At 42.9% G+C, this 16,556-nt stretch overlaps 1 protein-coding gene across 1 annotated transcript in view; it reads left to right on the top strand.

The window, feature by feature from the left end:
• Positions 1–16,556, top strand: part of LOC149859821 (prosaposin-like) — a 41,489-nt gene that overhangs the window by 16,391 nt on the left and 8,542 nt on the right. The window contains exons 2-8 of the mRNA XM_090058713.1: positions 3,396–3,529; positions 7,525–7,599; positions 8,899–9,024; positions 10,169–10,363; positions 11,924–12,064; positions 13,104–13,160; positions 16,108–16,224. Coding sequence (XP_089914839.1) covers positions 3,396–3,529; positions 7,525–7,599; positions 8,899–9,024; positions 10,169–10,363; positions 11,924–12,064; positions 13,104–13,160; positions 16,108–16,224 — 845 coding nt within the window. The remainder of the gene's footprint in view (positions 1–3,395; positions 3,530–7,524; positions 7,600–8,898; positions 9,025–10,168; positions 10,364–11,923; positions 12,065–13,103; positions 13,161–16,107; positions 16,225–16,556) is intronic.

The following is a 16,556-nucleotide window of genomic DNA, read 5'->3' on the forward strand; positions in this document are numbered from 1 at the left end:
ACGTTGGGAAAAACTACTTCACAACTAGGTGTCCAGACTGTGAAATAAGCTCCCTCTAGAGATGGTGTGATCACCTACCCTGAAAATCTTCAAGAGGAGACTAGATGGTCACTTTGCTGGGGTCACCTGACCCCCTGTTGTCTTTCCTGCTTGGTGCAGGGAGCTGGACCCAATGATCTTCTGAGGTCCCTTCCAGCCTTACAATCTATGAGCTGTTGGAGCCTAAGTCTTAGGAGATGTCTTTGAAACAGTTCTTCCAGGCCCCAGAACCGCCCCTCCCAGCACCTGTCTGCTTGATAGCTGACAGGCTTTGTGGCTGCAGCAGGGCCAACAGCCAGGCCTGCAGTAGTTCTTCCCGCCCCTTCTCTCCCCTGCCCCAAGACAGACACAGTTGCACAAGCACCCATGACATGAGTTTAGCCTGTCAACAGCTAGAGGTGCAGGGCCCCAGAACCCCTGCATCTATTTCCTTGAAACTTGGCAGGCATTATCCCCTCAGAAGGGGCTACCATTCCTGCAAGGTTCATCCAGGCCAGAAATGACAATGTTATAGGCTGTTTCAACTTTCCCCATTATAGCCTATGGGCAAAACAACAAAACAGTGTCAAAACATTTTGACTTACCTTGTTTTGTTTTGACTCTGTCTGTTCTGTTTCAATTTTGCTGTTTCAACCCTGAAACAGATAAAAAATAGTGTTGAAACAAAACTTGCAGTGAAATTTTGTGCAGCCCTAGTAAATAGCACATGTAGAATGTATCTGTAAGATTGTAACCAGGTGCCATGACTCAGAACAGGTCAATTGCTCTGACCCTCTTCACCTGACCTCCTGATCAGGGAAGTTGTGGTGTGGATCAGGTCCCGATCATTGTTTAACAGGCACTTGGGTCAGGTGGACTGATCTCCTTGGCCTGTTAAATCTGATCTGTCCCAGCCCCGCTCTGGTGTAAATCTCCTTTCATACATATACTTGAAGGGATGTTTGTCAACATATGTGGAACTATTCTGCTTCTCTTAGTCAATAGCAATGGGCTGAGCTGTAGAACTATAGCACGCAAACTGAATTTGGAGAGGAACAGGGTAAGCAAAACAGTTTTAGCAGGAGGATTTTATTTTCTGAGGAGGATTTTTCTGTTATTATAAATCGTACACTGATAGTATACAAATACTGATGAAGAGCTTAAAAGTAGGGGTTTTCCTTAAGCAACTGAACTCTTTGGAATATGAGAATGTATTTAAATTCTCCATTTTCCTTTTGCCTTCCCAGTTCCTGTTTCCTGTCTGTGATAGTAGCTTTCCAGATCAGAACCTATTCTGTTGACTTAGGCCAACTCAGCTGTTGTTCCTGACCATGTAGTAAAGATGTTTCATGAAAATAAGCTGCATTAAAATAACATTTTTAAGTTTGAAAAACCCAGTTACTCAAGTGTTACAGGATTTTGGATTGTCTGTGCAATCTTGTGTATATGCACTGACATACAGCCTTTAATTATACCATCTCATACTGCTGTTGTCTGCAGAACCCCTGTTTCATTCAGTGCATGGCAACAGAATTGCTTTAAGGACTGAAGTTAGGTGTTCAGTCTTTCCCTCTGTCTTCCTTATTCAATGAATGTGCCCTCTGTATTACTTACTGTATAGCACCCACATACTATGTAAAAACTTAAGTATTCATTTCTTCCTGAGTTTCTGTTCAGGATCACTGCAGCATCTCAATGCTTCATAAATGTTAATGAACTTTTGCAACACCCCTTGAAGTAAGTAGGGAACTACCCTTCCCATTTGACAAATAGGGAGCTGAAGATCAGGAAGACTAAAGCTAAAGTTTGCTAAAATGAGTGCCTCAAATTAGGTGCTCACCTGGAGGTACCTAGGGACTGATTCCTCTTCCCCAGTTAAGACTGAGTTGGATACTCAACACTTCTTAAAAATGGGCTCTATGGAATTTCAGATTAACTCTTCTTCTCTCAAAAAATAAGTTAATTTACAGTTAGTGGCTACTGCAGAACATTCAGCCTACATGACTTCCCAGCACAGCAAACAAGGATAAAATCCTGAACACCAGCCTAGTGCTTTGACCATTAGACCACGCTTTCCCCTCCCAGTTGTCCTGTCTGATTGTTAGTAAGCTTACTCACTCTCCTTCCATGAATTGCACTAATGGAAGCTTATCATTAGCTTTAATTTTTTACAGGCAAGAAGGGAAGAAGCAGGTTTGGGGCACCAAAGCATGAGTTTTCCTTAGCTGGTTTGACCAGTCAGTGAACATGGTGTGGACTGGGGATAACTCGTACTGCATGAGTAAAGTCTTTGTTCTAGTAAAAAGATTATTATTGCAAAACCTGATTTCAAAACACATTTACCACAGTGGTGGTAAAGAATGACTTCTTCATGCAGTTGAGCCTGGTAGCTGGTGGGTTGAGTAAACTGTAAAGAGATTAATAGGGGACTTCCAAAGATAAGTATCCATGCATTTATATGATACTGCCCTTGTAAACTTATCTTGATGGTTGTTCAGAAATTGTCTACTGAATTGTCTATCCCCTTATGAGAACCGGTGCTGCTCAAAGGGAAAATATCTGCAAAACTTCCTACAAGTTATTCTGAAGTCTTAGTTCAGTTTTAAAGCAGGAAATCCAAAGGAAGCAGGCTCTTTAGTAATAATGAAAAGGCCTCCTCAGAGCACCCTTCAGAGCAAATGGTGTGTGAGAGAAGGCTGTGGCAGAGGCTTCTGGGAAGCTGGGGGCTGAGGACAGTAGAAAGATTTGTAACTCAAATTTCTGGAACTCTCTTTCCAAATTTCACATAAACTATTTCAGATCGTTTCTCGTATTACTTTAGACCAGTGGTTCTCAATTTTTTTGTACCAGGTCCCATTTGTAAACATCAGTGGCCAGTCCCGACCCAGTGCCCCTCACTCCCAACCCGCTGCTCCCCACCTCAGGCCCCAGCCTCCTCGTGTGTGGGGCATGAGGGGGCCTGCAAGGGAAAAGCCATGGCTTCCCACAGTTTTCTCCTTTAAAAGAGAAGAGAATCCATTTTTAAAGTTTGTTTGGAACCCTTTTGACATATTCTTGCAACCCACATTTGAGAAATGCTGCTTTAGACTGAATGCATTCAAACCAAGGGGTTCTTCTGTGCAGGAAGTGTCATTCCCTGTATTCGCTGGAGATTTTTGAACTTGGTGCGTCTGATAGCATTGACCAAGCTGAGGAACCAACTGCATGCACAATGCTGAATTAGCTTGCACTGTCATCAGACCCTTAAGCATAGAGGTCCAATTAACATGTATCTGACTATAGCAAGGTAGGCAAGGCCTAGATATGGAACAATGTGAGTAACGTTATATGTTCTTTAGTGGTACAGTTTGAATGTTGATTTCCTTTCTCATTGGCAGTGACAGCAAGCCCCCTCTCCTGGCAGAAAGATTGTGCAGGAGGCCCTGAGAGCTGGTGTCAGGATCTGCAGACGGCAGTGGAATGTGGGGCCGTGGAGCTGTGTCAGCAGACTGTCTGGAAGCAGCAGCCGATGGTGAGTGTGCTGTCTGAGCAGTAGATATGGTATCTTCTGAGTGCACTTGGTATTTTTACATGCTGCTGTTTGTAGTTAGGGGACCAAGGTGACATCTGACTTCCATTCCCATGTAGTTATTTGTCTCTTCCAAGAATCTTGTATTGCATCTTTCTTCAAAATCAACAGGACTGCACTAGGGGAATGCTCTCACTGGGGGGATGGTGGGGAGTGATCGGCTGATTTACTCTAGCTGGAGAAGGAACATTTTTGCCATCCTATGAAAATTTTCAAAATATATTTCTATCCTTAATCAGTCTGGCAAGTAAAAATCTCAGAAACTGGCATGCACTGAAAATCTGAAAAGTGTTCAGTTAAGGTCAATTTAACAATCTGGGTTTCAAAGATGAGGTTTTTTCCAATTTTATTAAAATTTCAAAACAAGTTGCTTTTACTTGCAAATGCTACAAATTGTCTTGTAAAATATGTCAAAAGACCCTAAACTTTTCTTCCACTAACTTTTTAAACCAGGAAATTCATTAAAGCTGCCCATTTTATGAACAGTTTGGGTTTCAATGATGGGAATTTTTTGGTGAACAAAATAGTTTGAAAAATTCTTGATCAGCTCTAGACTTAGCTCTCTTGCCACAGTCTTGTCACACTAAATGGATTACACCAATCCTATTACAGGCTGCCCCTAATCTAACAGACCCTTGAAGTATACAGACATGAATGTATATCTGTAACACCAACTAGAGACAAAACATAATTTCAACGATCATATTAGGTCACATTCTGGAGAATTTGCAGGATTTCTGATGGTAAGAACATAAGAATATAAGAAATGCCATACTGGGTCAGGCCAGTGGCTTAGTTAGCTCACTATCTTGCCTTGACAATGACTTCAGAGTCTCTTTTCTGCTAGTTCAGAGCTCAGCATTGTGTACGTATAACTCAGGATTTTTTTTTCCTATGTACGTTTACTTTGCACTTGTCAACACTGTCGTTCATCTGCCAGTTTCTTGCCCACTCAGTGTTGTGAGATCTTTCTGGAAGTCCTCGCCATCAACTTGGATTTGGCTTCTGTGTGAGTTCAATGCCGAATTATATAAGGACTGAATTAAGCACAGGCTCAGACCTGGATGTTCAATTTAAAAAAACTTTTATTGTTTCACAAAGTCATAAACTAAAGGGGGTCTGTTGGTTCACGAGGTTCCCAAATCAAGCCCTTGCTTTCTAACCTGGAGGCTAGGTGCGGCTGCCTGATTCAGTAGTCCCAGAACTGGTCAACAGCTCATTTACAAGGAGTCCCTTATCTTTTTTTTAGACAAAAGAAACAAAACTGTCCCCACTCTGACAGTGAGGCATCTAACATAACTTTACTATTACTTATATATGATAACACATATACATATGTATTTCTAATTCTTACTTCCATTGGTTATTAGTTAACTTATCTATATTATATCAGGTGATACGGTCTGTATTATAATTTTTACGCTGCTTATGTTAAGTCTTAATGACCTTTATGTTTCTTATGTTAATTCTCAATAACCTTTGTTTTTTATGTTAATTCTTATGTTTTGCTGTTTTTAGCAGGGTTAAAAGGTCAAGGCTTACATAATATGCGTTTGTTTTTCGTCATTGCAGTTTAGCCATGCGGTTTCCTGTTTTAACAATATAAGCTGCTTGCTTGCAATTTTTATCCTTGTCCAAGGGTGAGACGGTCAGCATTTTCATCTAAGGGTCAGAAGGTGATTACCAGAATGTCAGTCGCTGACTCCTCAACCTCCTTGAAGAATTCTGGGAGTTTTTGTGCATTGTTCTTAATGCTAGGCCTTGCTTAGCATAAGCACTATCTCACAGTTTCCTAGAAAAATCTAGTGCCAAGTGCTGCTGATAATAATTAATAAACTGGAATGTGTATAAAATCCTCAGTTTTCCTAAGAATTCTGTGCAATGCTTCTTGGGAAACTGAGGGAAATAGTTACAATAGCCTAGATGTCTGGAATTATTATTCTCAGTGTGCTGGAAAAACTCTAACTTAGTATAAGCAGTAGAAACTGACAGGATGCTGGATGCAGAAAGACAGAGGGCCCAATTCTCAGTTTCTGAGCCTTGTGGTTGGAGCTGGAAAAAGGATGGGTGATTAAGATGGTTTTAAGTTTTATCTTTATCCTCCACATTCTGGGGCTGTTCAGGGCTCTGCCCATTCTCTGTTGTAAGCTTGAGTCAGGCCTGGGGCTGCTCTTCTTCTCAGGAGCCCTTCCTTATCTTTGAATGGCAGAGAATTGCTGTCACGCAGTGCATTTTGATCACCTCGTTGGCCTGTTCTAACAAGTCCTCATGGTTACATTGGATGCTGGAAACAAGACTGGGGAAGAGTCTTTACAAAAATTCTTTCCCTGGAGACCTCTCTAAGGCCATTCACAATTCCCCTTTAAGGTCTTTTTATGTTGCTAGAGAAGTGAAAATAGCCTTAATGTAAGTGGGAATTAAGTCCTTTGCCTGTCAACCAGTTACAGAGAAATGGGATCCCTTTTGGCTATGCTTGGTGAAACAGGCAGAAATGTAGAGATGACTTTGGCCTACAGAAACTGGGTTTGACCTAGCAGTGATGGTTTTGAACAGTGTGTTCTCCTTATCCTGAGCTCTTAGACCATTGTAGACAGATATGATCTTCTGCAGCCTGTATCTATACCAACCATTCCAGTGTTCCAGTAAAAGATATCACCCACAAGAATTCTTGCCTTCTGCAGTTTTGTGACTCCTACATCCTACATCGTCCTCCTCTTTCCACATTCTCTCATGTTGTACCCAGTCAAGCAATGGCATCTTTTCCCTCTTTCTTAATGCGGTATGCAGGAAAAACTGAATCCCTGCGTTTTAGTAAATGAAGTACCATACTGTTTTGCATGGGCAGCTGGATTTTTCTGAGAGACACTTTCATCCCTACTTAATGCCTTTGAACTGGGAGATTTTCACTCTGTATTGTTGGGGATTTGTTATTAGTGCCACAGGTTTAATTCTGCTTGGGGATACTCTGTTTGAATAGATTTCATGTGACTCAGCCAAGTGTGACTCCTCATACAGATGTTAGTAGGTCCTTTAGAGGTATGTAGAGGTGGGGAGTAGGAGTTGTGCTCGACAGGGATACGGGAGCAGTAGACATTAAGGGGAATGGAATACGAGAGGGGGAAGCTTTATCCATTCAGTAAAATGGTGTTGCTTGCTGTATTTTGTTTCTACTATTTCTACATATTTACAGTTTTCATCATGGATGATGTTCCATCCTTCTCTTTGCTTCAATCCTCTATCCTCATTCTGTGGTGCTTGTCCCTTCCCTCTACTCTGTGCCCCCTCTCCTATGCCCTCTTCCAGATACCTTGCACTCAGACTTTTTCTCTTTCAATCTCTTTCTCCATCTTAAGCCAGTTCTTCCTTCCTTTCTTCTACCTCCCCTGCCCTCAGACAGGAGGGGAGGTCTTCATGCTGTTTTCTCTTGTCCTCAGCTCTCAGCCCCTTCCCTCTCGCCCCTTTTACTCCTCCTTGCTTACCCCATCTTCCCCTCCCAGCCATACCTTCTGCTTCTCCCATCAGCAAATCAGTGTATGGCAGAAGTTCTTATATTTATATACTAGTCTGTTTATCTATATATGTATCAAGAACCAGGTCTTATAGTCTTACCTCCATTATAGTTCCTCTCTCATTCGCAAAACATCACTGAAACATACTTCTCCGCAGTAAAACCACAATACCTTTGAAACACCATTTCTGATCCATTGTCCTGACAAAAGAATTCTCAGAAGAATTCAGCTGTGGATTAGATGGGCTGTATGAGATTTCAAGATGTGGGGTTTTTAAAGGCTGGGGGAGAAGAGGTTGAAATGTGTGCCTAAGATGAGAAGTTAGCTTCAACTGTCACTCTGTAATATGGAGACAGAAAGAGAAAATAAACTTTCCTTATGTTTACCAACATGCAAATCCCTCTCAAAATACTTTTCCATCTTTCCCAGAAAAGCATCAGGTGTAATGTGTGTAAAATACTGGTATCCCTGACGGGGAGGATCCTGCAGGACAACTGTACAGAGGTAAGTAGCTTAACGATCCCAGCAGCCTTTCGGGCAATAGGAACAGAGAACCTTGACAGCAGTAGTACTTTAAGTCCAGGAAGAATATCATGCCTGACTTTTATCCATGGTGTTGGGGGAAGAAGATCTGCTGTTAGGTAGATGATCTAATGTGAATTAAACCTGAAAATTAGGCCTGTGTGAAGCAGCTAGTATTTGTTTCGGATTCAGATTTGGCCGATTGGATTTATTTATTTATTTTTAAGTGCCAGGACACGGGCTGGGCAGGGCAGGCATTGACGGGGCTGGGAGAGTGGGCAGGGGTTGGGTTGGGTTGGGGTGGGGGGTGCTCAGGGGTACTGGGGGAGCAGGCAGGGGATGGGGGTCCCCCCCATGGTCCCCTTCTCCCCCTGACCCCTACTTACCGGCACAGAACCTGGATCCAGCTCCCTGTGGCGCCAAGCAGGGACTCCCTGAATCTCCAAATCTTTTCTGAATCAATTCTGAGGCTTTGAATCAATTCGGACCTTTTAATTGGTCTCCTGATTCAATTCAGATTCAGAGATTTGGCGACTGAATCAGGCCGAATCTCCCCCGAATCAAATCAGCAACCAAAGCTTTGCACAGCCCTACTGAAAATGTCTTGTTGGTTGTAGGTAGATTACAGTATTCCTAATTCTAGGTCAGCAACTTCCATACAGATGTTGGTCCTGATTCTCATTCTACCTTGAGGCCCCTTTACCCTGTGCTCTTGTGGTCTAACTGTGTGAGCTGTAATGTAAAAGGTACCCTGAAGTGGGGGTAAAAAAAGAATTGATGTAATTGTGAATCTGGTCCACTGTGTAGTAAATAGGGTCCCTTTCCCTGCCTCCTCTCTAAGAAGAATCAGAGTACCAGTTTACCTCTGATAGATCATTGTCTAGCTGCAAAATACTCTGTCATTTGAACTGGAATTGAAATGCTCTGATATTTGAAGAATTGATGGTGCATCCATCAGCTTTGCTTAAAGATTCTGGATCAATCAGTCATGGGACACTCTTTTCTTTGGAAGAACAAGTGTCCTGTAGATGGGGGCAAGTGTCATTTCCTTTGGTCAGCACTCCATGAAAGAGAGAGTTTAAGATAAAAATATCTGCTGAACTTGCCCAAGGGTACAGCTTAAGGGCGTTACCAGGGTTTGCAAGGTCTCCCCTGAGCATGCAAAGAATGGATGCATTGTTTTTGCCTTTCTGGATGTAGCAAAATTCTTTATGGATGTGTCCTTAATGGTTCTCTTCTCTTCTCTTCTCTTCTCTTCTCTTCTCTTCTCTTCTCTTCTAGGAAAAGCTTCGTGTTTTCTTGGTTAAGAAATGCCAGTACCTTCCTTTTCAGGATTGGTCAGTCAAGTGCAAGAAGATGGTGGACAATGGCGTAATGATTCTCCTGCAGTTTGGCAAACAAATATTGGTAACATGTTTGGGAGCAAACAATGTTGTTGACTTCTGGTGAATAATTAATGGCAAGGTCAAATCTGTTGACTGGTTAGGGGTTGGGTTTGCTAAGTGGGAGGGGGTTCTCCTGCAGAGGAGCCTTGTCTCTTGGTTCACAAGAAAAAAAGGAAGGAGCCACTCTTGCTGGAAATATCACATGAGCTTTTTGCAGTTTTCAATAGAACAATCAGGAGTTCCTGCCTTTGGAAAGGCAAAGCAAAACCCACTATTGTGTCAGATGGACCAGAGATCAGGAGGACGGTAGCAATAACATTATTTGGTTACTCCAATAGTGGAAACAGGACAGCTAACTTTTCTCACCCTCCCCTCAAAACCAGGAACCCCTGGGTCTCTACAAATAAATGTTTTGTTTCCTTTGAAATTTTCCATTTTTCTAATTAAACAAAAGTTAGATTTCAAGTTAGGTTGGATTTGAAACCTCTTTGGCTTTTAATTTTCCTTCCCCTTTTCTCTAAACAGAATAGGAAGGTGGAATAACCCCAAAACCAAAGAAGTCTTTCAACATGAAACAAAGGGGACCCCTTTCATTTTAAATAAATAAACATCCACAAGACAAAGAGAAAATGTGTTTTCAGATGAAAATGATTTAAAATGAACTGATGTATATGAACTGATGCAACAGAAAGCTCATGTATTATGAGTACCTCTAGCTTTTTCCTTTTATTTTTTTTTTTCTTGCTCAGTTTGAACTACTTATCTAGAGACACTCCTGCTTATCCCAAACACTGTTGGTTTTTGTGAAGCGTCTTAGGTAATGAGGTTTCATAAACCGTAGGCAGATAGACAAGCTGAAAAACATTTCCTGTGGTGGGGATTAGTGTGGAATTGTACCACGGGTTCAGTGAGATAATAACATTGGTTCCATTGCATAAAAGCATGGGGGGGGGAGGTGGCAAGGGAAAAATATGCTTCAAATGCTAATTTTTTTTGCTGAGCATTCAAGCATCTGTCTGTTCATTTGCTTGGCTGCTTAACTAATATTGAGGGGCCTTAAGCAGCAGGGATGGGGGCTGCTTTTTGTTTACACCCATTCAGTCCTCTGAATAGCAAGACTTGGAGGTGCATCAGAGTGGTGACTTGTCCTTTTGTATTCTTCCCAGGCTAACCCTCAGGCATTGTGTGGTACCTTCAGGTTTTGCCTGTCCCAGGAGAGTCAAATGGGTGCTTTGAAGTTTCAGAAGCCACTGCGGTCTGATGGGAAAACGGTGATGGACTTCCCTGAAATGGCACCTCCCTACATCGCTAATGTCCCTCTTCTCCTTTATCCTCAAAACAAGCCCCAGCAAGAGACCTGGGTGAGGATGAAATATGAACAGATTCACTTCTGCAGTCAGTAAGCTGCAGCGAAAAACAGGAGACCTTGTGTTCCATTGTCTCAGTACTTGTTAACAGCTTATAGCAGGGCTCAGCAACCCCTGGCATGACTGCCAGAACATGACACATGAGGCCATTTTGCTTGGCACACCACAGCTGGCCCATGTTCTGGGCAGCTGCTGCTAGCCATGGAGCCCTAGCTGTTCCCAGCATGCAGCTGGGAGGTTGCAAGCAGGCTGAGCTCTGTGGCAGGCAGCAGCTGCCCAGAGCCTCAGCTGGATGTGGCAGGCACCTGGGAGGCTGCAACTGTTGCACCATGGCCTGGACCCTCAGCTTAGCTCTGCAGCCAGCAGTGACTGCATGCATGCCTTGGGACACACAGTGAGGAAGGGGCCGGGGTTGCACTCCCCCAAGTCCCTTCCCTGCCATGCACCCCAAGGCAGGCATGCAGCTGCTGCCACCACGGAGCCTGGGCTGCCCACAACAGGTGGCAAGCAGGCTGCAAACAGTTGCACTGGGGTCCTGAGCCTCAACCCAGCTCCATGGCTGGCAGCTGCACATGCATCTTGGGGTGCACAGTGGGGAAGGGGCTGGGGGCAGCACAGCCCTGGTCTCTTCTCCATCTTGTTCCCCAAGGCACATGTGCAGCCACTGCCAGCAGTGAGCTAGGTTGGGGGTCCAAACCCCAGTGCAGCTCCTTGCAGGCTCATGGCTGCCTACTGTGAGCAGCCCAGGCTCCATGGCAGGTGGCAGGAGGCTGCCTAGAGCCTGGGCTGCTTGCAGCAAGCATCCACGAGGCTGCAAATAGCTGCACCAGGGTCCAGAGCCTCACCATGGCTCTTTGCTGGCAGAGGCAGTACATGGATTTCATGGACCATGGCAGGAAAGGGGTGGGACTGCACTGCCACATCAAGGATTGGGCCCCTCGCAGCTCTCCCACCACCTGCCCCAGCACACCAACACTTTCCATGTTCAGGTTGCAGGGGGTTTTTTTTTGGGCCCTTGGCCTAAAAACATTGCTGACCCCTGGCTCATAGCTTCTCCTTAGACATGGAAATACACCCAAGGCTTTATACAAGAAAGCAAGGAGCCTGCTCAGGTTTCCAGTTCACAGTTACACTTCCAACACAACGAGGACCAGTTCCTCAGCTAGGGTATAAGGCAATGGTACTGCACTGATTGACATAAGGTAATGTATTGTTCTGGCTTTAGTCTGAAATGCAGATCAGTCCTTTGACTTAACAGTGCCTAAGGGCTTAATTTTTTTTTTCGAAAGGAGACTCCTTTGTTGCTTAGGCCTTGAAGCGATGAGCAGAGCAGTGTATACATATGTTTACAAATAGGTCTTAACCTCTTTGCCTTAGTTTTCCTCACAAGTCAGAGACGATAATGCTTGCCTTATAGCAGCGTTGTAAAGATGAATTTTTTTAAAGGTGTAGAGGTAAGTATTGTAAATGGGTTCTCTGTTAATGGGCAAGACACAATAGCACCATAAGTTTGGGCCACGTGTATTAATCTTGGTTTCCCCTATTCTCGTCTAGCAGGAAGGAGATATGTGTGGAACCTGCATTCAGCTGATAGCCGATATTCAGGAAGAAATGAAATACAACTTCTTCCTTGAGTCTGTAGTTGCTGAAGCTAAGGAGGAGTGTGCACACTTGGGACCTAACATGGATGACAAAGTAGAGTAATTTTGATCATAGTAGGATAAGAAAACCTCTAGGGACAGTCTGGATGATACTGAACAATTGACTGTTTGTGCGATAAATGCTATTAATATTCTGATTTAGAGTCTTTCTTCACAGTCTTTACCTTCCTACCATCTCAGGTGGATAAAATATTTCTGGCTGTGCTTGTTCATGATGAACAATGTATATACACATATAAAACTTCCACTCTCTGCTCCTTCAAATCCTTCCTCAACCCATTCATACCCTGAAGCCAATATGAAGTTAATTAACTTATGGCAACTAAGCTAAGGGTCCACTTGGGGCAGATTGACAATTACTGTTTTAAAAAAAAAGCATTGTATATATGCAGACTCTGTTTTCAACACCATCCTGCCTATTTTGCTTTTGTTCATAGATGGTGAGCTTTTTGGGGCAGAGACCATGTGTACTACTTCTGAGTGGGTACATAATTCACTACCATTTTATTTACTGGGCCAACTCATCAAACACAAAGTTTTGGGTCATAAATGATTGAGTTTGGGATTTTCAAAGATGCCTAAGGAGCCTCAGTCCTTACCTCCCTATGGTTCTTGCTGAGATGCTACTACTTCCAGTGTGGTGTACCTAGCCCCTCCCCACCCAGCTTTTTGGTAGATACCAATTTTAAAAATGTCCTTTTACCTCCCTCCCTTCGAACTCACACACCTATCTCTGAGATAAACTATCCCTAAGATTTAACTAGCATCTTGAACACTGACTTTAGGGAGAAATGTTATCTGAAAGTAAGGCAAGGCAAAAAATGCTAGAACTTTAAGACAGAAAAGTAGTGTTTAATGCAAAAGTCTGGAACTTCCTTTATGGTAACAGTACATAGAGTGAGTCAAAGTACTGACAGATTCAAAATGTGCATTGAGATCAGACTATTTGCTGTGGAAAATGTTGTTTTAATTTTCTGACATTGCTGAATCTCCTTCATAATGTTGCATCACTGGTAACTCCTGTGGTGAGTGTAGCGTATGGTTATTTACTTGAATGTCTTTCTCTCACACAGTGCAAGAGTTACCTCTCTGAGTACTCAGACTTAGTTCTCCAGTTGCTGACATACATGGTAAGCTGAATATAGTGAGAACACCCCATTCTTCATCAGAACTTGTTCTGGCAAGAATTACCTTAATGTCTTGAAGGGACTGTGATGCATTCTAAGGATCTCTATGGATGTGTGTGAAAAGTCCATATCAAATACTCTGCATCTCTTGTCAGGCCATGCAGTGGGGCAAGTGGAGTCTGGAAAGGTTAATATCTGAATGCTGTTAACTAAACTATTGGTGTATTTTCTGATTTTACCAATCTCACTCTGAAGATGCAGAAGGCATACTCTTGTTCTGCCAGAGTTGAATGTAATACAGCCAACCCTAGCTAATTCACCATTTTGAAGTGAATACAAATAATATCAAATTGTTCATTAGTGACCAATTATCAGAAGCTGATAATTGGGAGGACCAGGGAAAGGGAGAAGAGTGGAGCATTGGAACAACAGCAAATTAAACGATAGTGGCAAAGTGACCAGGGTTTACTCTATATGACTTAGCCTATACACAGTGGGAAAAATTTATTTCTAATATGGCATCTACATCCAACTTCATAGGCAAGGAGAGTATTTCTCGCCTTATACTTGAGTAGGTCCCTCCCACTGGAATAAATCAGTCTCCATTGTACATCATATCACCTAATAGCATATCAGCGTGCAGGTCAGTTTTGGGCACCTGAAATTTGAGCAACCTTAACATTGGTTTTGTCTGGGACTGTGTTAAAACTCCTGTCCTGATTAGGTCTGATCAGGGCCTGTCTCTCTGAGCAACATGAAAAATGGCATTTAGTATGCTAGAGGCTAAACTGAAATGGGTAAAGGCCAAGTAAATGTTTGTTTTATATTGGTAAAGTAGCATAGCTGAAAGCTGGGGAGAGGTGATTTCCTAAGTAGGTTCTTCTGTATGGAATTTTTGCATATGTAAAGTCTGAATGTTTGGGAAGGTTTTTTCCCCACTGAATGTAACTGTTGTGTTATCTTTCTTTCCACAACTCTGCTTCTTCACTGACAGAAAGATGAGGTATGTGGAAAACGTGCCTGTGGTAATGTCTTTGTTTTTATCTAAATCATTGTAATGTCTTTTCTCTGGCTAATTAGTTGTGTACAACATCTGGTTATTGTCAGCTTTGACAGATACAAATGATGTTTAATGGGATGAAAGAGAAGGGGGAGCAGATGTCTTCAGTGAGCAAGTTGCTGTTTCTGCTCCAATGTGAAGACCTTGCTTTGATGATGAGGAAGACTTAGGGTGATCCTCCTGACTTTTAACTCTGTACTCAGAAAGGGTCCAAATGCAGAGCTGATGGAAAATTTTCAAGGAAAAACATGATGAAAAAATGCAGATTTGTTGAAGTTTGAAATGTTTTCTAAAACAGTTCTATTTTTACTAGATTTGTGATTTTTCAATGAAAATAACTAAAATTAACTTGTGTTTTTGGTATTGTCTGGGCCTGTCATTTTTGTTTCTTGAAACACATTTCTGGCTCTTCCCTAGAGGTAACCCTTCATAGATTTCATAGAAATTTGGTCTGGAAGGGAGCCCGGAGGATCACCGAGTCCATCGCCCTGCCCCAGGGGCAGGAAGTCAGCAGGGATCATAGGATCCCAGCAGGATAAGCATCCAAATGTGTCTTGAAGGCATTCAAAGTGGGTGCTTGAACCGCCTTGGGTCATAGCCAAAGGGTGCTTGACCTTTTCTGGGTCACAGCCAAAGTTTGGGCTCTGAATTGAGAATTAAAAATAAGGCCTTCACTATCCTGCTTTCCCAGCACCTCTATGTTTGATAATTTTTGTCATGGAAGACCTTGTGTAGGTGGGAAGAATCATGGAATCATTAAGAGGTAGGGTTGGAAGGAACCTCCACAGGTCATCTAGTCCAACCCTCTGCCTGAGGCAGGATCCTCTCTTTCCAAGCCATCCTATACACAACCATAATCTAACTTAGTAAAATTACCATCAACCCTGACACAACACAACACATAACACCCTAACTTGCCACAGGTAAAGCAGGAGAACTACAGCAGCCAATGTCCTGCTTCTGTAAAAGGTTGTTAATATATAGGCAAGAGATCCCAGGTAGAGGGCCACATCCTCTGCTACAGAGAAAGGCAAAACCCCCACAGTACATCCAATCTGATGATGGGGTAAAATTCCTTCTCAGCCCCAAATGTGACAATCAGTCTGACCCCAAGTGGAGGGGCAAGACCCTTTAGCCAGGAACCTCCAGCTTTTAAGTCCCAGCAGGATCATTGGCACACACCAGTCAAAATCCCCAACCTTGGCTCTGAGAAAAAAGAAGGAATAACTCCATGCAAATGAAAAGGCTTACCCTGGTATAAAACCAGTGTAAGATTAGCATTGAACTTCCTGTGTCCGTCATGGTACAGAGACATATCATGCTGCATGCACAGAGTGCTGTGGTAACATTAATACTTTGATCTGCTTATCTAGTGAAAGGCAGTGCCTAGCCAGACAGTCTGACATATTGCTCTTAGGCTTTCCTTTCACCCATGCACAGCCTTTACCATTGCTGTAAATTGTCCACTGATATTGCAGAAGCTTTTTTGTGGCAAGGCCTCCTTACACTTTAACTACAAGGGAGGAAAGAGCAGAGGTTATGTGGCTGCATTGGTGTTTTAGTGCTGGTTGCAGAGAACATAGACATGAAGTGATTCATCTTTTTACAGATATGAGCATAATGTCTATGACACAGGTTTAAATCCAGACTAGTTACAGATCCAGCGTCATCTTGGCAGTATTCTAAACAGAGGAAATGTCATTAGTCCACTGGCTGGACAGCCTATCTACAGCTATAGCAATTACAGTTCTCTCATGAACACTTGGTAAAACAGCCTCACACCTATAGTAATTGAGTGCAGTGCAGCCCTGGAGGTCTCTCTTCCTTCCTTAGTCAAATTGGTATAGATTTTCTGTTTTTCATGATTTGTGTGTGTCTCTCTCTCTCTAGCAACCGAAGGATATTTGTGGCTTGGCTGGACTCTGCACTTCCCAGAAATCCGTTCCCTTCATAACCCTGTTGTCATCTAAAGTGATGAGCATGCTTAATGTGATGGAGCCGGTGGAGGTAAGATGAGACTTTCAGCACCCTCTGCTGTTTACTGCAGAAAGAACAGGCCTACTTCTGCCTTCCTATAACCAATATAAGCCCTGGCTGAGGAATGAAAGCTATACAAATAAGGGTTGGCTGCCAGATTTGTTCTAAATATTATGACTATCTTGGTAAACAGCACTGAACTGGTTAGGTAATGAAGCTTCTCCTCTTTGAAGAATGTTCCCTCATACTGTTACCCACCTCAGTATTTACCAGCGACTAAAAATTAAAATGATAAAGCAAGAAACACAGTACAGAAGTAGGACAGGATCAGGTTTAGATTTGGTCAAAATCTCTCAGTTTGA

Source organism: Crocodylus siamensis, chromosome 7, assembly GCF_052110815.1.
Source record: "Crocodylus siamensis isolate JL-2025a chromosome 7, ASM5211081v1, whole genome shotgun sequence".
Taxonomy (NCBI): Eukaryota; Metazoa; Chordata; order Crocodylia; family Crocodylidae; genus Crocodylus; species Crocodylus siamensis.